This window comes from Juglans regia, chromosome 12 (assembly GCF_001411555.2).
Source record: "Juglans regia cultivar Chandler chromosome 12, Walnut 2.0, whole genome shotgun sequence".
Taxonomy (NCBI): Eukaryota; Viridiplantae; Streptophyta; class Magnoliopsida; order Fagales; family Juglandaceae; genus Juglans; species Juglans regia.
The window spans coordinates 5,134,626-5,157,857 of NC_049912.1; the positions used below are offsets into that span (position 1 = coordinate 5,134,626).

Genomic DNA, 23,232 nt, shown 5'->3' on the forward strand with positions numbered 1-23,232 from the left:
TTTCTAGAAAAGTGAGGGAAAAAGTGTTAGGTGTTAAGTGAAATGTTGTGAGAGGCGTGTGACATAAGTGAGGGGATAAAATGAGGGTGGTTGAGTGACCCTTGGATGGGAGGGTTGAAGCCGAAAAGAGGGGGACAAAAGGGCTGCACAACTGCTGTTTCCAATTGTAGTTTGGCCGACTATATGGACTGATGTTGTGTACCATTTTTTATTGCCATCAAGTTACTATTTGAAGCTAGAAAATGAGTGGCACGTAAGCCATGGCCTTGGCCCTAGGAGGAGGAAGAAGCTTGGCTTGGTGGTGGTTTTTGGTGGGCCACAGATGGGCCTAACTGAGATTTGGGATATAGATAGGGTTTCATTTAATGTTTTAGTTGGATTAAGTCCAAATCAAACTTTTCCTGATCCAATATAATTACCAAGATGTATGAGAGTGCTTAAGGGTATATGAATATATAATTGAGTTGTTAAAATCATGCAAAAGTGGTTTAATCTAGTGATTAAACACTTAATCGAAACTAGCCACTTTAGGGTTAGCAAACCAAGTTTAAGGTTTCGGCCAATACATGGGATGTAGGGTTTCAGATGGTTTCCAATGGTTCAGGATTTCACTAGGGTCGAAACCTTATTTGGTTGATCAAATAGTATTTGGTTGAAAGGAATAGTAGTTCGCATAGGTGGCATGTTCACATGGCTTGATCTACCTATCATTCAATCACACTTCAATCTCCATGTGATAAGTGTCCTATTACTATTCCCATGAATGGGTAGGATTATGCCATGTGTCCAACCAAAAGTAATCCTAGAGATTCTAAGTGGAATTAGACATTTTACAAGGCGATTTGACAATTGTTTAAACTGGTTGCCACGTGGCGCTATCTTGAGTGCTACTATTCATCCAAAAAATTACGAAACTTTTTATTGCACTATAAGGTCCTAAATAATCATACGAGTCTAGTAGTGCTATTTGTTTCACGAAATCTGACTCCTAAAGGCACTCTTGTTCACTATTCATTTGAATAGTTAGAAACGTATTATTACACTATAAGATCCTAAATATTCATCTGAGGCTAATGCTACAATTCGTTTCACCAACTTGTATTTCTAAGTACCTTAAATAAATAGAAAGACAACTTTGTAACCAAATTGGATCAGGATCCGACTATGCTGACAGATTAAAACCTAATCAATCGCTCGATTCATGAAATTGTTTTAGAATTTTATGACATTCTCTAAGGTCTAAAAAAAATTTAGGTCATTCAAATATCATTTCATTAAAAATAATTTGAATTTTACATAACTACAATTCATTTAAAATATAGTTGATTAAAAATGTAAATTTATTATTTTTCACATGGAATCAAGCTGCAATGAAACTAATGACACCAGATTGAAAGCGTGTATACTTCAAAATTATCATTGCTCCTATCTATTTTGACATTGTTTGTGAGTAGGTATGAGTAATAAGCATGTTTCCATTGATTCACACAGTTTGAGAGGCCTTAATGAAGTAAATGAGCTTATTCAAATTACTATTATTTTTTATAGTTATCGCTCTAGATTGAAAGGGTGCCATGTTCCATAAGAAGATCTTCTAAGTGTCCATTGAGAATAGTTATCTTCATAAATTACTAAGGTCTGGTTTGTTTTCACAAACAATTTCATCTCATCTAATCTAATCATTATAAATTTTTTAAACTCCAAAACAAAATACAAAAAATAATTCAACTTTTTCAAATTTCAAAACAAAAATTATATTCCAACAATATTTTATTTAACTTTCATCTCAGCTCATATATGTAACCAAATCAGACCTTAATTTGTAAAACCATGGGCTTAGCCGTGGGTTTTTATAATCCAAGACCATAATCACGCTTTGCGGATATGTAAGTTAAAGACCCACAGTTGCAACCATGGGTCTTCGAGTTTTATGACCTAGGGTCGCGACCATGGCCCTTCAGTCTGTGCATAGATCTTTAGATATGTAACTTCGTTGGATTTGTGCATTTTTTTTATATAGATGCAATTTTGTTAGATTTTATTTGTGAAAAATTTGTTGTCGAAAGAGGTAGTTGGACAATGGTGGTGTCAATCTGCCCGCAGGCAGATGCAAATAGTCACCTCGCCCAAGCGGGGACGGGTTACAAGGGTAGATTTAGTAGTCACCCTACCTAGGCGAGAACGGGGTGCGGGATGGGTGGCTGGCCCGTATAGGTTGGGTAACACCCCTACTTTATATTATTTAAATATTCTTCACTTATTAGTTTATAAGATTTTCACTAACTTCCATTAAATATGCATATTCTTATATCTTCCAATATTTTCAATGTTTCCGCATATCTTAATGTGATTGCAACGTCTCTCCATTGCCAAAATGATAAAAATAGCTCAATAAAAATGAAAAATTGTTTGTCCTATTTTATGAACTTTTGACCCTCTTCATTGTTTTACAAATTTTTATCATGAGTTATTTTATTTTACTAAAATCTAATATTATAATAATATTAACTTTTTCATGTTTTATAAATAAAAGTGTAAATGCAAGAAATATAAAGCAAGAGACGGAAAATGAAAGAAGCAATAAAAAAAAAATGTTTACACTTTAAATAGATAAGTAGTACACGTCAAATGTAGAAAAACGCTTTCAGTCATATACATTTCGAATTGACTTTGAATAATTTCAATGAAAACCTTATTTTGACATGTTGTTAGCTATTTTGCATGAATAATGCTACATACAGTCGTAGAATGTATAAACGTTGTGCAGTCATTTTGAAAAATAGTGAAGTCTACTATTAAAAAATTAATTTCTTTTCATGTAAGTCTCATATTTATTCATTTTTTTCAAAATAACTACACTTCGCTTATACACTCATGATTGCAAGTATCATTTCTCATTTTGCATATAAATGCAAGATGACTAAATAATTATGAATGAAAAAAAGAGATGGAAATGAAAGAAATAAGAACAAATGTTTACACTTTACAGAGATAAATAGTGCATGCATGTTATTTAGAGCTGTTGTTAGCCATTTTTGCATATAAATATTGCAAAATGACTATACCATTGTATTTCATTTAAGAATAAAATTAGAATAAATTAATAAAAAAAATTACTTATATCAGCTTACTGTTAATATAAACCTCAATATAGTATTATTGAGTTTAAAAAAAAAAAAAAATTATATTATACAGAAAATGCGACTGATGCGTAATCGTGTTCAGTAGGTAATTAAACGTACAAGAGTGGTGCTACAGAGCACTGGATGCGTTGCATCGAAGCACTTCTGCACATATGCAATGCCTCCAAGCAGTTGCTATGCCCTAGGCTAGGAGGTCAACATCAACATGACAACCCTCTTCTGTCCACCCATTCTTTCACCAACCAACAACGTACTGTCTGACTCAGAACAATGCCCACGCCGCGAGGCAAGATCACCAGCGCACGCATGAGTAGCCCCACAAGTTTCAACTCCATTAAACTGGCTCCATGTCTGCAGAAAATTCATGTACTTGTGTGTATGAAAGTTGACGGCAAGATGATTAGGCTTCGTTTTGTTTCTAAATCATCAATTAAAATTATAATTTTTTTTAATTTTAATATAAAACATAATAAATAATTTAATTTTTTTAAAATTTTAAAATAATAATAATATTAAAAAATAATATTTTATCATCCCAACTTAATTCAATTCAACATCTAAACGCAGCTTAAATATTAATAAAAATATAACAAAAATAAGGAGAGAAAATTCTTAAAACCCTACGTGATAAATTTATTTTGCTGATGATAGTGCATGGAATTAACACTAAGAAGCAGTTCCATCATTTGAACATTACAATAATTTTGTACCAAGTATAATCAATAAAAGAGAAATGTACAAGAATATATACAACAAAAGAAGTCGAAGATCTGTATATTTTTTGGGAGAAGCCATAAAGAAGTCTGCAACGACAGATCATGTAGATTTTCGAGATAAGCCATAAAGAAGTCTGCAACGACAGATCATGTAGATTTTCGAGATAATTGCACAAAGGGAAATGCTTTGGGTCCCGAATTCGGGACCCAAAGTGTGTCCCGAATGTCTGTTTGTTTATTTATTTTTATTTTTTTTATTGAATGATTAAAAAAATATTTTTTAATGATATTGTGATTTTTTTATTTTTTTTAAAAATATTTATGATGATTAAAAAAATACATAAAAAAAACAAAAAAAATAAAATGTCTATTCGGGACACAAAATGGGTCCCGAATTCGGGACCCATAGCAGTGTCCCTTTGCTTCAAAGTGACACCTCTATTTGACCGTTAGTTAAATTTTTTTTTTTAACTTAATAATTAAGAAATTGATTTTAAATATATTGGTATATTTTTTTATTTTTTAAATGTATTTAAATATGTAAAAAAAATGTGAAAAGAAAAAAGAAAAAAAAAAGAATTTACGATGGACGGTAACCCCAGCGGTCAAAATGGGACGGCATAGTAGCCGCACCCCTAAACAAAACATACATATTTTTCATCTTACAGGATGTCAAAGGCCTATGACCTGATTGACATAGCTCCCAATCTCTAAAAAAAAGGTTTATAGTTCGAAATCTCACTCCCTCCACTCGAAAAAAAAAAAAAACCATTTTACAGGATTATAATCGTCTGCATTTCTCTCAATTAATTGGTGTGTTCCATAGAAAGTTTATTGGGTTAAGCACTATAGGTCCGTCATCCAATTCGGGGATAGTGAAACTTTATTGGAAGGAATTTGGAAGAATTACTTTTACATAGGATACTCCATTAGTCATAATCAAATATGGTTTGGACTTTGGAGGAATATCTTTCCTAGATATACTTGGTCCGTTTAGATAATGAAATGAGATAAAATAAGAAGATTTTAAATTAAAATTAAATAAAATATTATTAAAATATTATTTTTTAATATCATTATTATTTTGAGATTTGAAAAAATTGAATTATTTATTATATTTTATGTAAAAATTGTAATTATAAAATAAGATAAAATGAAATTGTTTATATATCCAAACGGAGCCCTAATAATAATACAAGATTAATAAGTCAAAATAAAATATTTGATGTTTATAAAAAAGAAAACAAAATCTTAAACCCTTTTCGTAATAATGAAATAATGTTTTTAATTTTAGACTTTGTCATTCTGAAATTAAAAAAAAAAAAAAAAGCTACAAGATAATTCGTTCCTTTGATTAAAACTTCGAAATTCTAGTTTTACCCAACTTTCTTGAAAGACAGAAAACAAAGGAATCACCTATCTAAACTACCAAAAAATTACAATTTATCCCTATTTTTTTTTTTTTTTTGGTTCAAAAGGGTATGAAAGGGCAGCTAGAAATGGCTTTTCTATCAAGTATTGACTATAATAGCATTCTACACCATATGAATCAAACAAAAGGGGGACCTAGACAATAGAAAGTCACAAGCATCGAGTTTGAATAATAACTTAAGACTTCGATTTCATTAGGAAATTCAATAAATTCTTATACAGCAAATACAAGTAGTCAGACTCTTTTGGATATTAAAAATATCTCAAAATATTTGTGAATAATAATAAAATAATTTATAAATAATAATAAAATAATAATGGATAGTTTGTAAATATTAGTAAAATAATTTAAAAATATTTTAAAACAGTTATGTTTCCAAATAGGCCATAAAATGAATTCATATTTAGATTCAAATTCAATACATAATACACACAAAACTATTTGGGAATAACTCAAAAACATTAAACCATCACAATTAATGGTAAATTGTATGGTAATTTGAAACAATTATATTGTATGTTATAACTACAATCTATGTATGAAGTTTAAGTAATGCTATTTATTATTTTTTTAATCATCTTTTTATCATCTTATAATATGATATTATAAATAATATAATATTAAAAGATGTTGAGAAGATGATTGAAAGGATATAAACAAATTTTTCCATGAAGTTTAAACCCGCCGATTTGGCACTAGAAAAGGATACCCTTGATCCTTCACGTTGACAGCACACTGCAGTAGGTTGAAGTGGGCCATGCTCATTATATTTCATGATTGAAATTAAAAAGCAAGAAAGCAAAAAAAAGCTAAATGCTGCTGTAGTTCTGACCTGAGATAACAAACAGGGCAATATCCCTCTGCATTCTACCTACATGGAATGTCAAATTTGTGATCATGATTGTACCGAAAAACTTTCCTACCCCACCATTAAAATCAAAGATAGTAGATAGGCCGAGGGTTGTCCAAAGTCATAAACCCAACTTCATTTTAGACTTTAATCATGTTTGGTAAGGACTCTCTCAACCTAGTCCTATCTATTATGGGCTTCAATATCTCTCTCTCTCTCTCTCTCTATATATATATATATATATATATATATATACAGAGAAATCTGCAGACTGCAGTAGTTGAATCTACTTAAACCGCACGTGTCGTCCAAAGGTTGTACATATGCATAGCATCATGTGAACTTTACACACAGATTAGGTGGCACATGAGGTTGTTTTGCCACGCTTCATAGCAAGATTGACCTCCGAGGAAAGACTAGCATCGAGCGATGTCTGGATGTTCAAAATAAAACTCGTAAGATTCTGATTCTCCCATTGAAGTGTTCTATGACAAAAGGGATCCATCAATTTAAAAAAAAAAAGGAAAAGGGAGAGACATTAGTGTATCATTTGAATAAAGAGATGACTAGGCCTTGGAATCTTGTGAACTCCAATACCAAAAGCGGAAACTTTCCCAATAGCAAAATCAAGCTTTACATAAAAAAACATCTACAGCAGATCGCTTGTGGTACTTCAATTTCAAATGAAAAAGAAACTCAACAAGCATTACTTGCTTGTATGCAATTAGGCACAATCAGTCAACCTCATCAAACTTAGGTACATTCTCATTTGTTGCAGATGAGGCATCCCCAAGAGATGATTCTGAAGCACCAACCGACACAACTGCCATATTCTCGCCATAAAAGCCACCAACAGCGGATACCCCATTGCCTGAAGAGGCCTTAGCACCGCTAAAAGACTCTCCAGAAACCAGTGCTTGTAACAATTTCGGCACGGGAGGAATGGTCACTTCCACCACACCTTCCAGCATTTTTACCACCATTCCCATGCTAGGCCTCACTGTCTCATTATCCTGTATGCACCACACTGCCACCAGTGCAGATCGCTTAGCTTCCTCAATATCATATGCGTCACCAAGTCTACTATCAACTACTGCCCCCAGATTGCCCTCAATTATCTGTTGTGACGCCCATGGAGGAAAGAACCACTTACCCACAACTCCACCAGTTCTGCCCTCTCCGTCTGCTGACTGGGGTGCTTCCACATTCCTCCTACCCCCAATCAATTCCAGCAATGTCATGCCGTAGCTATAGACATCGGCTTTGGTGGTAATTTCGATCCCAGAAATCCACTCCGGTGCAACGTAGCCCCATGTGCCCCTCATTGTGGCCAGGACCCTGCTGAAATCTCTACCAATTAACTTAGCCAGCCCGAAATCAGATACCTTGGCCGTGTACTCACTATCAAGCAAAATATTTTCGGGTTTGATATCGCAATGTATGATACAATCCCTGCATTCCTCGTGTAAATATGCAATGCCTCTGGCAGTATTAAGTGCCACCCGAAATCTAACATCCCAGCTTAAATTAGGCCCCTCTCGGCGTAGATACGCACTCAGAGGACCATTAGGCATGTAATCGTAGACCAAGAGTCTATGAGAATTTTCGGAGCAGAACCCTCTCAGTCTCACAAGATTGAGGTGTTGGATGTTCCCAATGGTGCGCACCTCCGCACGGAACTCTCTCTCTCCGCCGCCCGGCCTCTCCAGACGTTTCACGGCCACTAAAGTGGAGGAATCCGGTAAAACACCTTGAAAGACCGTTCCAAACCCGCCATGCCCGAGTTTCTCCGAGAAACCCCGAGTTGCTGAATGAAGCTCTTTGTAAGAAAACACTTTCAAATTCATTGCCGGAAAACCACCATCTTCGTCCATTCCTTTCCTCTTCTTTCCCCTTTTTATAATAAAGACAAACCCCACCACCCCTACACATCCCAAAACCAAAATCGACCCAACAATGCCGACAATCAAACCCTCAAGATTCAACCTTTTCCTCTTCTCCTTCGTTCTCTTCACATACAGTACTTGTTCTTCAGCACCACCTATACCATCACTCATATTCTGGAGATTCAAAAGCGACCCATATATGTTCTTGCACAAACTACTCCTCCCGTCGTAATATAGTCCAACGCAAGCGCAATCATTCAAACACGCCCTTTCGCATGCCTTTCGATTACCCGAAAACGACCGCGTCACGGCCCCATCGAAACGTACGGCTCCGAGCCTCTCAAACTCGTCATTCCCATTACACGAGCTCTCGTTCTCCCGGCGACACCCACCGGAATAGTCTCCAGACTCCCATGCCCCGTCGTCTACAGGTTTGAATCCTGGGACAGGTAGACATTCGCAGGGCCTCGATCCCATGCTACCGCAGAGACCGAGACTCCCGCACAGTCCGTACACTCGGCACACGCTCTCCGGCCGCGCCCAGAAACTGTTCCAGCTCTCCGACCGTTGCCACCACGAGTACTGCTGCAATCGGCCCATACAGTCAATCTTGAAGCCGGTCAACGGCGGGCCCGACCCGTTGTCCAGCGACCTCAAAGTGAACCCAAACGACGCCTTCGGGGTGAAGGGGTCCACGAAACTGAAGTTATAAATGTACGGTACAGTCATCTCCGGCACATTAGCAAATGCCTCACCGGTCCAGTTCCCAGTGATCCAGTAAACCTTAGTGGCATTATAAACGAGCTCGAACTCGCCATAGTTCGATGTCTTCAGCCGCAAAGAATACAATCCCGGGGAGGGATTTGACGAGCTCTGCCAGGAGGTTAGGAACTGATCGCTCGTGAGGTTCATGCCGGGAAGCCACGTGTCCGTCGGGTGATCGAAGCTTTGCCAGGAGACCATACCCTCCGGAGTGAGCAGAACCAGATTCCCATTGTCCAGGAGCTTCAAGCCCGTCGAGAACTCGACGTTTGAGCTTTGCCAGACCGTTAGGTTTTCGGACTCTTTCACCGCTAACCGACCGGACCGGTCGACTTCGAACGTCGACGTTTCGAGTTTTCTGGTTGGGTTTTCGCGGTTGGCGACCCAGACATAGGTCCGGGATGGGATGGAGGAGTACCAAATGCCCAAGTACCACTTGGACTCGCCGTTGGCGTTGAAGAATCCCATCTGGAACGTTCCGTTTTCGCTTAGGAGTGTGGTGGAGCTTCCTCTGACGACAATGGTGCCATTCGTTGCTGAGGCAAAGGCGAGGAGGGAGAGAAAGAGAGCAGTAAAAGTCGGGAGTAGAGTGGGTGATGGTGGTGACATTTCAGTAAGATTCCTCAACACTGTTTGGTACGCAAGAAAGCATTTCTCTGGAAAATGAAATGGAATCTGTAAAGACGAGAGAGAGAGAGAGATGAATCACACAGGCCTCTTTCTTCATAGCTATCAAACAGATAAAAAGTTGCCCATTCCCAGATTCACGAAGCTAATGAGAAACCTTATACCTTGATGAATTTACAAAAACACCCTCGTACTCCTTTTTAAGGTTGTTTTTTTTAAACAAAAAACAAATTATTATTCTCATAATGACTTATATAAATACTAGTTTTTTTAATATTGTAATATCATATAATGAGATTAATGTTTGTACTCCAATACTACTTATTAATTTTTATAGAAAATGTAATTCATGCATAAGATCACAAAAAACATATCTACATGATAATTGGAGTTATTAAGACTTTGTAAAATAGTATTTAGCAAATTGTTTTTATTATTAAAAGTAAGTGATTTTTAAGGAAGATATTACATATGTTTAGGCAACTTTAATCCAAAAAGGTAAATATACAGTTCTTTTCTTTTCCTTAATATTCTACTAAAAAATGCAACAAAATAATCCAAGTGATTAAAAATGATAAAAAAATATAATAATATAATTCTTTTGGTATTGGCATGATAATATATGTTTTATGTTTTAAACGAAAAAGGTAATTAAAATGGAAGGATAATTGTTCAATATTTGGCTCTGCAACAAAAATTAAGACATCACCAATATAGCTTGGATCATCAAATGTTCCAAGTATATAGTGAAAAGGTCAATTTCATGTCTGTTTTGTACAAGTGTCAATCACTTCTTAAGTAGTAGTTCTTTACGGCTTTTATGCGAAGCTTGATTAAGTAATTAATCCTACAAATAAAATCAGGACAATGACAGTCTTGAACGGCTGATATAGTTTAATGACACAGATTAGGTCCAATAAAATCTTATGGGAAGTGTTATATACATAAAGAAATTATATAAAAATAAATTCACAAATTGATATGATTTTATTAGATTCGTTAGATCTACTTTACAATAAAATAATTTTATAATCTAACGTATCATATCAAGGTATATCATTTTATAGGTTTACTTTTGTATAATCTTTTTGTGTCTAAAATATTTCTCAAACTTTATTAGTTCTTGCTAAGTAATTTTTTTTATAAATTTATAAAATTTTATCATTGTATAATTAATTGTAATAGAAGCATGAGATATCATTTGGACATTTGTGAGCATAAAAGTAATGGTCCTAATGGAGACTTATCAAAAAAATAAAGGGTAAAGGGGAACCAATGTTTTCATAAACTATGAATTTGTCAAAATATTCAAGCAGTTGGAGTTATAGAAATTTAAGGAAAAATAAATGTTGGAAAAAATTCTTTAAAGCAATATATGAGATTGTCACGTATTGAAAAAATTTTCATAACACTTTACACAATTATATTTTAAAATGAGGTATGTTTTGTAAAATATCTTGTAAAAATAAAAATATTCTAATTTTAAAACATGTGAAATGTATTATAAAATGTGTTATGTACGTAACATGATTGAGTTTTACTACTTATCATTTACGTATATTATATATTACACTTTTTTATTTTTTATTTTAAATAATTTTGATTTTATTTTTTTAAAATTAATTGAATTATTTTATTGATTATTTATATACTACATATTTAATAAAATAAAAATAAAAATAAAATATTATGTATGGTGAGTGAAGATTATAAATTAAAAAGTTTCTTATTGTATATATACACATAAATATACAATATTTTGTGTCGAGGCTATTCTGGTCAAATCCAAACAGGTCAAGGAAAGTGATCTGCTAGTGCTAGCGGACAATATTCTGAAGTCCACTCACGAGGTGCCCCATCTTTTCAACGAATGGGATCTGAATAACCAAACAGGGATAAAAATTATTATTTTTTAATAAGTTTCTTTTGGTTAATTAAATTTAGATTTAATTGGGTTAAAATCACTATATTAAACTAGCCAAAGTCATATTTTTTTAATTTTCAGCTACAAAGAATTCACCTCTCTCGTCACTATTGGTGAGCAATTGTTGAAAGATCAAATGTTTATTTTATTGTTTTATCCAATCGCCTCTCTCTTTCTCTCTCGTATTTTCCTTTCTTTAGAAATTCTTATTTCTCTTCTCTTCATTTTTCTTTTTATTGAAACTCTTCTATTCTTTTCTTCGTTTGTCTTTTTTCTAAAATTTCTCTCACTCTTCTCTCCATTTTCTCTCTTTCTCGATCGATTGTCTTTTTGTTCCTAGGTCGATCTTTCACAGTTGTGTGATTCTCTCTCTCTCTCTCTCTCTCTCTCTCGACTTGGCTCAAGAACGCAACACTCTCTCTCGGTTTGAGTTTTTCCACTACCAAAATTTTATTTGGGTAAGCTTTGTATTGAGTATTTTGAGTATGAAATGTGTATGATTTTGAAGAACACAACACTCTCTCTCGATTTGGGTTCTTCAGTTTGTGTTTGTGAATTTTCTTCTTGTTATTATCGTTCGTTGGGTTACAAAGTAAAAATAGAAGGGTATTGAGAGATTGATCTATGGCCTCTTTACTCTACTAAGGCTACTGGATAACAACAAATTTTTTCGAGAAAGTGGAGGAAAGTGGTCTGTTTGGATGCGTAGAAAGTGGAGGAAAATAGAGATGTAATGGAAAGTTAGGAACTTTTAATTAGTAGAAACATCTCGGACTTTATCTTCTCAACTCTCTTCATCCAAGTTTTCTTGGCATTACCATATTTTGTTTTATTTTTTTTCTGTTTTTGGAGAATACGGCCACAATGGTGGCGATAACGACGAGAAGAAGGAGTTCGAGCCTATATTGAAGTTTGAGGAGGTGATGAAGGAGACGAAGGCTCGAGGGGTTGAGCTTCCTTCAGATATGTTGGAGGCCGCCAAGACGACTGGAATTCGGCAACGGCTTCTTGAGCGGTATTTGGATTTGTAGGTGCATGTGCGATTAAAGAAAGATTGGGATCTTGATGTGTTTTAAGGCTCTATGATGAAGATTTGTTGATTGAATGGAAGAAACAATATGTAGATTGAATCCAGATTGTTTACGCATTATAGTTTTTAAAATTGTAAAACTGTAAATTGTAAACAATTGTAAAATTGTTTATAGTTTGTAAAATTGTTTACGCATTAATCCACATTAGAACGTTAATCAGTTAGTTGGTATGTCATCTTGAGCAATTCTGTAGTCTAATTTTGTTTTTGTGGCATGTGCATACCAATGCTTGATTGGTGTTTAAGACTGTAAGCATTTCAGATTGAATGAGTGCATATTTTAGGGTCTTGGAGTTGTTTTCAAGTTTATCGTGTTAATGTAATGAAGATTTCTTATTGTTGATCTGGTGTTATGCAGATAGTCATAGATTCCTATTGTGCAACATTTGCGAAGGTTTAGAAAAGAGGGAAGGATTTTTTGTCATGAGTTTGAGTTGTATGTTGCATATCTTTTAGTTGGTGTGGTTGTGGATATTGCTTTGGTTGGTTTGTTAGCACCTTATGTTCGATTTGGCAAGCCATCCACATTGAGAGGTTTATTTGGACGCATACAACATGCTTGTGATGCTCTTCTTAGCAAGTTTTATTGCATACTGGCATTGTGAAGTTTTCCATTTTATGAGATTCAGCTAAAGTTTATTTTTCTGTATTATTTTGGACCTGTATGTTAAAACTAGGAGATATTCTCCTTGCTCCTTGATGTTGTGGGCTGGATAAGTTTATATACTAGATCAGTGATTGTTTAGTAGATATAAAGTGCAACCATTTTAGTTTGCTTTGGTTCATATCTCCTAGTTTGATTGACTTTGTTTGCGTTGGATAATGTTGTGTAGACATTGCAATTATTTTTTTTGTACAGTATTGGTAGAAATTGCAACCATATGGTAGAAATTGTGTTGGTAGAAACTGCAATATAGTTGAGAAATAATCATTTTAAGTAAAAATTAAAGTATTAATTAATATATAGAGTGTATTTATAAAATATTAAAAAAGAATTATAAAATATTATTAAAATATATAATATTATATTATTATTTTGACTTTAAAATAGCTAGTCCATTGTAGATTCACCTAGCCAAATGTTAATTTTATAGCCAAAACTCGAAATTCTAACCAAAATTTAGACTTGACAATGGTTACAATACTTTAGGTAACTTTCAAATTTTTTAAGTCCAAGACCCCAATTTATAATATTTACTAAATTAATATCTAAACTTTTGAAATGAAGCCCTCGATGTCCAAATGGAATGAGATGAAATTAAAAATATATAAATAATAATTTAATAATTTAAACTAAAATATTTTATAAAATTTTGAAAAAAAAATATTATAATATTATAATATTATTATAATATTATTTTTTAATATAATACTTGTTTTAAAATTTAAAAAAAATTTAAATTATTTTTTATATTTTGTTTGTAGATTTAGAAAAATTGTAATTATTAAATGAAAAAGTTGAAAATTTAAAATTGAAAAATATTTATTTGTGGTGTTTGGATATTGAAATAAGATGAAATTAAATTAAATGATACGAGATCATCTTGGAATTAAACTGAAGATTATTTGTTTTTATATTTGCAATGCTTGGATATTAGATAAAATAGAATGGAAATGGAATGAGGTGAGCTATTTTTAAATTTACAAATTAATTACTGAAAACTGAGACATAATTACAAAATCATGAAAATGCAAACTCCGAAATGAATCCAAGAAACTAGGTTTGAAAATTACCCCCTGGTTCGAGATTGTGCAGCGGTGCATTCGTGTATGGCTGAAAGAAGTTGCCAGAGAGAGATTTTGTAGAGTTTCATCGTCTGAGTAGCCTAAGAATCACTTCAATTATATGAGCAGAAGATCAGAGTCTTCAAATAGATAGATAGAGTTGAAGTAATTGAAGAACAAAGAGGCACAGCCATGTCGCAAACGAGATCAGACTAGGAAACAAAACACAGAGAAAATGAACAAGGACTCACAATTTTGAAAATGCACCTTCTCCTCGAGAAAAAAAAAGGTTCGTAACTGTTTCAGTCACAGGTATGAGCTGCTCTGGCTGATTTGAACGGACCTGAATGGCGGAAACAGTCGGAGATGCTCAGAATACTCTGAAACAGGTGGGAATCGAAAGCGAAACGGAGGAAAAGATCAAAGTCATCGGTATTTCGATCGGTACGGAGAATTTTGGACGTTCCCACCAGAATTCGAAACTTTACTTTGAAAAGCAGGCGGAAAGAGGGAATTAGGTCATCTGGGGAATGAAAGATAGGACCACGTGGCAGGTGTATGAAATGAAGGACACAGAGTTTTGTCCAAATTCATTTGGCCTGCAGCTTGCCAGCTGTCATTGTTTTATTCACAACGTTCTTCTCCTGCTTTGACCTTTGCTCTTCTATTATTCTCCAATCATAGAAAAATGTGATCACTGAAATCATTGATATGAAAATAAACATTTATTACTACTAACTTCGACATGTACTAATTTCGTAATGGGATTTGGTACAAATAAATTAATATTATTAATTGATGTAACTAAATAAATAAAAAATTTAAAAAGAGTAACGCTACACGTCTCAAATGTACAAACTTTTTATAAAAATATAAATCTCATTTCTTCACATTTTTTTATAAGAGTATTGCTATAGGTTTAAATTTGGGATCTAAAAAATATCTTGAATAGTATAATTTTTTTTTCTTTTTATGTATTTTTTAATTATCATAAATATTTAAAAAAAAAATTCACAACATCATTAAAAAATATTTTCTTAATCATTCGGTAAAAAAAAAAATTTCAGTTAGGACATTTTTTGGATTTCGAATTCGGGACTCAAAGCATTTCTCTTTTTATAATGAAGTCATTTTTTTTATAAAAATTTGCGTAAAATTTATGCATTTGAGACTTATATATTATTTATTTTTTCATCATCTTATAACATAACATTAGATAATTAGATATTGTTTATTTCATCTAATATCACGTCATAAAATAATAAGAAAATAAATGATGAATAAATATTTTCTTTTTATTTAAGTTAAGATAAAACTAAATTACCTTGATTATAAAGTTATTTGAATTTAAATGAGATGAGTCAAATTTTATAGTCGTATCATTTAATAAAGAATTATAACATTGTATCGCCGGACTATTCATTAATAAATGAATTGAGCTATTGAGTGTAAACAATCTCGTTATCTGCATTTCACTCTAGGCTACTATTGAGTATAATGTCTCGTTAGTTTTCATAATTCATCTTATTTTATTTAATTATTATAATTTTTTAAAATTTATATATAAAATAAAATAAATAATTTAATATTTTCAAATATTAATTCATCTCATCTATAAAAATAACAAAATAACCTTTTGAATTATAATTATAATATTCCGATTATAGGTTTTTTTTTTTTACAATTTAGAGACAGATTGACTTGTTATACCAAAATTTTGAATCACAGGAGAGATATCAAATCAATTGAAGACCTCAATTATATGTTATTAAGAGTAATGTTAGATATAGTTTTAAATCTGTAAGTCTCACTACTCTATTTTTTTTTAAAAAAAAGGGTCTATCATTAAATAATAATTTTTTAATGTGGATATCAGATTTATCTATTATTTTAAAGAGAGCGGGCAGAATTTATACAACTTAAGACTGTAAATATCATTTTTCTTTTTATTAATAGAGTCAATATATCCTTAAAAAGAAACAATGAGTATTTAGAAAATAATGATCGATTAAAGTCTCGTTTGGTTACATAAATTATCTTATCTTATCTAATCATTATAATTTTTTCAAAATTTCAAATAAAATGCAATAAGTAATTTAATTTTTTCAAAATTTAAAATAAAAATTATATTAAAAAATTATATTCTAATAATATTTTTTTAACTTTCATCTCATCTAATTTATATAACCAGAAAAGGCCTAACTCTGAGCTAGCATAAGTGAAATTAATAGTTTATAATACTAAAATTCCATTCTTCATTTCTCTTTATTCTTACTAAAATCGGTTGTATTTACAAACAATATCGTCCACATGATTTATCAATTTTTTTAAATTATAAAAATATAAAATCCGTGATAATATTTATATTTTTTGAGATATTATTCATCCTAAGAATTAGATTAAAAAAATAATTAAGAGATATTTTGACAGTAAATTGAGATGAAAGTTAAAAGTTGAATAAAATATTATTTGAATATTATCTTTTAATATTAATATTATTTAAGAATTTAAAAAAATTTTATTATTTATTATATTTTATATAAAAATTTTAAAAAAAATTATAATAATCAAATGAGATACATGAGATAATTTTTATATCTAAGAGCACTAGTAATGGACTCAACAAAGTGAAATTTTGACTAAGAAATAGCTAAGGTGTAAAATAAAGTGTAATAATAGACTCAACAAATGAACAGTAATTTTAGCCACATATTATATCACTGACCAAATTTATTGAGCCCATAGCCAAATATTATTTTTGAACTAAAACATTATTTTCTTGCTGTCTGCTTCTCTCCTGCGCAAGAAGAAAAAGTAAAAGAAAAACCCACGCATAAAACCCGCTACCTGTCTTTCCTCTCTTTCACTTGAACAAAACCCACACACCTAATGCCATCGACTCTCACAGTCGCCACCGTGAGCCATGCCGAACTCTATTTTTTCTGGTAGGCTTTTTGCTGGATTCTTCATTGATTTCTAGATTCTTCTAGTATTTTGGCATCCTGGTTGAACGCCTCCCCGTTTCTAGCCTTATTCTTCTTGTTCTTCTTCTTTGTGATTTTCTTGATTCCGTGTGTACTTTTTTTTATTTCCTCTTTTGGACTGTGGTTTTGAATTTTGAGAGCTTGATTGCGATGTGAATACATGGTTTGTTTTTTTTTTATCAAATTGGTACTCTTCAATTTTGATCATTCTACGCCTTTCTTTATCTCTCTCTCTAACGGGTTTTACTTCAATTTTGCCATTCACAATTTTTGGTTAAAACTGTTACTCCGTTTGAAGTTGCCATCAACGAACAATAGGTAGTTTCAAAACTCCATGAATACAATCATATATCAGTTGAAAAAATATGGCCATTATTAAAAAAAAAACCATTAGAAATTTTATCCATTAGAATAATATGAACGTTAAAAAATTAATGTGTAATTTTTTAATAATAAATAAATATTCAAATTACAATTAGAATTAAAATAAATAAAAAGTTCAGAATCATATTTTTTATAGAATAATGTTAGATTTATTGAGCCTGTTATTTAATGTTGTAAAAAAGTGACTAACTAAATTTGTAAAAGTGAATTTCTTAGTTAAATTTTAGACAAAATTTATTGAGGCCACTACTAGTATTCTAAGCCAGACGTTAATAGATTTAGCTCTCCACGACAATAATGTCTTATGGTCACAGTAGAGAGCTACTGGCCTAAAACTCCTTTGAAATTGGGATAATGCTAGAGCCACTGTTGGGGCTCCCGTTGGGCTCTTTTATGTATTTTTATTTTATTTTTTTATTTTTTTACATAGATTTTTTTAACACTTTTAAAAAATAACAAAATCATTTAAAAATATTTCTTTAATCATGAATTGCTTTATAATGTGTTTTTTAATGATTAATATTGTTTTTATTAGCTTCAGTGGGAAGATTAATATATATTTTTTTTTTACTTTGTGATTAAAGAAGTATCTTTTAATGATATTATAATTTTTTTTATTTTTTTAAATATTTAAAAATATTAAAAAAATCTATGTTAAAAAAAAAAAGCCACATAAAGAGCTCAACAGAAGCTCCAAACGGTCTCTCTAACATTATCCTTGAAACTTTCCTCGTCTCAAAACCCAATGTAGCCTGCTTTTTTTTATTTTTTTTCTGCTGATTGTCGGGAATGTTTAGTTATAAATTTATAATCTTATGTAATTCAATTAAATACGATATATTATACAATTATTTTTATTATAAAATAAATTTAATATATTATATGATGTCATTTAGTTTATAAATTTATTTTAATAAAAAAAATTAAATTATAATACTTCTCTTTTATCTCAATCAATATATATGAACTTAAAACTCATAATTATTTTACCTCATGGCAAAGTACGAAAATATCACAATGCTTACAATTCCTACCAAAACTCGTATGGTTGGTTAAGGAATTCGAGAGTAATTTTTCAGAAAGGTTGAAAAGAAAAGTGGGGCCGGTAGCCCCTCATTTTTCTTTCAAAAGACACTGTAGTATAGTGGCGCCTACCTTCCTGGAATTTTTGTGTCGTCGAGTTAGGCCTGCTGTGACAATAAGGTTGTGTTTAGATTTTGAAGTGAGTTGAGTTGAGTTGAATTGAGATGATAAAATATTATTAAAATATTATTTTTTAATATTATTATTATTTTAAAATTTGAAAAAGTTGAATTGTTTATTATATTTTATATTGAGATTTGAAAAAGTTGTAATTATAAGTTGAGATGAGTTGAGATGAGTTTGAGATCCAAACGAAGCCTAAAACTCTTCCTTTGTATTACTTTGGCAGCGATGCATCTCTCTCTCTCTCGTCATGATGCCAAACCATCTATCTCTCTCATCACATTGAACCATATCTAAGTTTCGAATCATTCGTGATGCCGAAACTTTCAACTTTCTGTTTTATCTCAATGCCAAAGGGATGACAACAACTGACAACTCACCGGGATCACGCCAAAACCAACTTCGCCGGTTTTCTCCCCTTTTACCGGCCGGTTTTATCCTTGTATATACATTGTCGGTTTGGTTTTGATTTTGGATTGAAACAGTCGGTTCTCACCATTATGAGAAACCGTAAAATCACAAAATATATTGGATTTCATCATAAGTGGCGAGCAATGATGCTTGCCACAAGCTACAAGTAGTTGTCAACGAGAAATAATGCTAGCACCAAGTAGCCTAAAAAATAACAGCATTTAGTTCACCAGTGCAGCAAACGTTGTGCACTCTAAGCTCTAAACCCTTTTACATCACGGCGAACAAGGAAGCTTGCCCCAACTCACACGCTTGGCAAACACTTAGACCATCAATGACCAGAATCTTGAGTGAAGAATGAGGCACACTCACCGGAAACAAGTCTAGCGAACATCGACGACTCGCATCACTACCGAGCAAAACACCATTTAGCCCACCTTGCATGTCAAGGGCGAGCTGTGAAGCTAGTCCCCCGAGCAATTGTTGAGGCGACAAATGCATGTAGGGAAGCTCACTTGCACCAAGCTTGCCTCGCACAAGAAGCCTTGTGAGCCTTTTGGTCCCTGCATTGTACACAAGAAGGGCTATTGTCGCGTATTAAGCATTGACAATGAGCAAAGATGCTTGCCACCGAGCATTAAGCATTGCTCTCCACGAGCAAGGAAACTTGCTCCCCATGCATCCTGTTCGAGCAAGCTATGCACCTTACCCCTCGAGAATTAAGAGGGTAGGGACAATCAATCATGATCGCCCCAAACAGCTGGGAAGGACCATGGGCAAGCAATGACACTCGCCATCTAGTGACAAGGAGTCCTAGGTGAGCAATAATGCTCGCACCGAGCACAAGGTGTCTCCTAGGAGAGCAATAAAGCTCCCCCAAAGCAAAAAAACTAACGGGCACTTTGCTCGCTCTCACAAGGATCATCACAAGTAAAACTGTAAGCTCGCCAGCAACAACTAAATGCCCGGGTCTGCTTTCCTTAAACTCACTATTTTAAATATTATTTATGCTAACAAGTTTGAGTTTTAAATGTTTTCTACAAAAAGCATCTCAGAACTCTATGTGGCTTGGGCCTGTTTGGGAACAAAATTGTTCTTAGACATTTATAAACTATTTCACTACTATTAACAGATATTCTTGTATCCAAATGGATAAACGATGAACTTCACTCGCCAATCTTAATCAACGACATTTAGACATCCTAGGCTCAACTACGAGTATGATACATGTGAGCAAAACAAAGAGGATAACCTCCATCAGGCAAAAATCATATAAAAAAATCACATAAAGATGGAAAACCTCTATCAATCAAAAAATCACTTAACAACAAAAAATCTCCATCTGGCAAGATGTCTTCTTCAACCCACTGGAGTGAATCTCACCCCCAAACGACCCATGGACGTAGGCTTTTATACCGAATCACGTAAATCTTTATATATCTCTCTATTTATATTTATATACTTTATTTATTATTTATTTTATGGATGAGCACCCGAACATCATATCAACACACAATCCATCATCATGAACCATTCAATTGTAATGTTGAATTCCGACCTTATCGAAAAAATGTATCAACACATTTATAAAATGAATATATGTTAAAATCTATCATGAAAATTTAGTAACATTAGTATTAAAAGATAATATTAAAAAAGTCACAAGTTAGATGCAAACCAAAGAAGTAAAGAAAAAAAAAACAAACCATCAGAGTCTGTCGAAGAAGAAGCAACTGAGAGCCCCTTCCTCCTTAGCAACCTGAGACTCCAAACTAAACTGCCATCTAGGAGAGGAGGAGAAGCTCAACTCCACCCGTAAATGCCCTCCTTTCCACTATTTTCCTTTCTCCCCCTACCGTCTCCTCTTCTCTATCTGTCTCTCTCAAACCATCCTCAATCCTCGTTGTTGTTCGGTTAAGATTGGTTAGATCTACCACCTTGCACTCATCACTAACCTATACCACCTACACCCCAAGATTCATCGTCCTCTAATCCATCCAGATAGATTGGAGTTTGTCCAACAATGCCTGTGAGTGATCCACATGAGCCTCCCCATGGGACGAAGTCTAACGTGTCGTCGCCTCCACCCAAAACTAAGTGAGACCGTGACGCCGGAACAGAATAGGAGATTATTCTGAAAGCTAGTTAAACAATGGAAGCTAGAGATTGAGATTGAGAAAAGTCACAAATAAAGAGAAACTCTGAGATTAGGATTTTATTATAAAATAAATTGAATGTCCTTCTAAAACCCACAAGCTGGGCTTAAAAATCTAACGAAAAATAGTAAAATTGTAATTATGGCCAAACAATAGAATATAGAATAAGATACCTATGTTTAAAATCTAGCCTAAGAATCCTGAATAAAATTGTTACTAGAAATAAAAATACCATAAAAGAAAATTAACCAAAAATGAAAGAATTAACTAAAAGTAACAATTTGGAAGGAGAAAGGGCTGGTTTTGGGGTTGACAAGGGGCCCATCAGGTGAAGCGTGGTGACCAGGACGTGCGCGACAAAGAGAGTTTTTCGAATTGAGGTCATATTATGATTCTGACACATGTAGCTAAAGTTATGGTTAAAATACTAATATCGTCACTTCTCCTCGCCCAATTGTGGAATAAGTCTTCTCGCCCAATCAAGGAATAAGTCGTTCATTGCCCAAATTCGACGAATACCGCTTCGCGCCTAAATCCTAGGAATACTCATATCTTCTCGTCGATTTGTGCTAGTCTACCTTCTCGAAATAGTTGAGTGCTTTTAACATTGCATTTGTCAACTGAGCCTTATCAGACTCGGATCCCCCTGATCAGACTGGCTCATAGTTATTTTTCGTTGAAAAGTATTACAACCACAAAAAGATCCCAATAAAATAAATCTATAAACTGAAACTTCATATAATATGTTAGATCTACTTTATAAAAAATTAACTTTACAATCTAACGTATTACATATAATCATCTCAATTTATGAATTTACTTCTGTAGAATCTCTTTGTGACTAAAGCATTTATCTTTTCCGTTTGTTTGTTTGTTTATATCTTTTACTTGTATTTTCTTGTTTGGTATATTTGTTAGAGTTCCTCTCCTCCATAGTTTGTACTTCCATTTAGTATTTAATATAATTATTATCATGCTCATAAAAAGGAAGTAAAGAAAAATAAAATAAAATAGTTAAGTTTTAAAAATGAGTGAAATGTTATAAATAAGTCTTACACCACACACCTCTACCTAATCAATATGTAATTTGTCATTTTTATCATTCTATTTAAACATACATATTTAAACATACATAATAAAAGAGTAAAAATAACAAATTACATGTTGATTAGGTGAATATATGTGGTGTAAGACTTTTGTGAAGAATTTTTATAAAAAGAATGGGATCTAAAGGAGAAAAAAATGAAGAAGTTATAAAAATTTAAGATTATAAAAATGTTATTAGATTGTTACAAAAATGCCACTCCAAATTAAAATGACAAAAATGTCATCCAAATTCAAAAAATTACGAAAATGTTACCAACACATTCCAGACGAAATGCAAATTCCAACCAAACAAATATTTGAAGTAGGGCTGAGCACCGACCCTTTCGGAGTCGGAGGGCCCAACCTCCGACTCCGACTCCGACTTTGTCGGAGGTCGAATCCGACCTCCGACTCCGACAAGTCGGAGCGAAGTCGGAGCGGAGTCGGATTTTTTCATTTCAAAATTCCTCACTTGGTTTACACGTAAAATTATGGAGATCATTTTGTTATGTATTAAACTATAATGCCAAATCTGGAAATAAACATAGAAAAAATCAACATTACCAAAAACAGAGACATGGGTTTAGACTTTGGGTAACCTACCGAATCTTCAATGGGCAGTGATTGATCTATGATCGAATTCGAGGGACGGTGTTCCGTGTTTGCACAGCTGCAATACACCTCAAGAGGCCATCGACGGTGACGACGGGTCACGGACTCGCGGGACCTAGGGTTTCAAGGGAAACTGCGAGAGAGGCTACGCGAGAGAGGGGCTGCGCGAGAGGAGCTGCGAGAGACTGAGAGAGGAGCTGCGCGAGGGAGGGGCTGCGAGCCTGCGAGAGGGAGGGGA

General features: G+C 33.2%; 1 protein-coding gene across 2 annotated transcripts; it reads right to left on the reverse strand.

The window, feature by feature from the left end:
* Positions 1–6,417: 6,417 nt before the first annotated feature.
* Positions 6,418–14,677, reverse strand: LOC109002052 (G-type lectin S-receptor-like serine/threonine-protein kinase SD2-2). 2 transcript variants are annotated; one of them, XM_035683897.1, is made up of 4 exons: positions 14,407–14,677; positions 14,165–14,256; positions 6,903–9,464; positions 6,418–6,574 (listed from the first exon to the last, which is right to left on the reverse strand). In XM_035683897.1, the coding sequence occupies exons 2-4, from the start codon at positions 14,192–14,194 to the stop codon at positions 6,497–6,499; spliced, it is 2,670 nt and encodes an 889-aa protein (XP_035539790.1). In that variant the 5' UTR covers positions 14,195–14,256; positions 14,407–14,677; the 3' UTR covers positions 6,418–6,496. The 2 variants fall into 2 exon arrangements, with proteins under 2 accessions (XP_035539790.1, XP_035539789.1); XM_035683896.1 differs by having other exon boundaries at positions 14,165–14,266.
* Positions 14,678–23,232: the final 8,555 nt, after the last annotated feature.

Coding starts and splice junctions, on each gene's coding strand:
- LOC109002052 (XM_035683897.1), bottom strand. CDS start 14,194: ATGCACCGCTGCACAATCTCGAACCAGGGG. Junction 9,465..14,164: donor GCACAATCTCGAACCAGGGG/GTAATTTTCAAA, acceptor TCGTCTTTACAG/ATTCCATTTCATTTTCCAGA. Junction 6,575..6,902: donor CATCTGCAACAAATGAGAAT/GTACCTAAGTTT, acceptor TTGAACATCCAG/ACATCGCTCGATGCTAGTCT.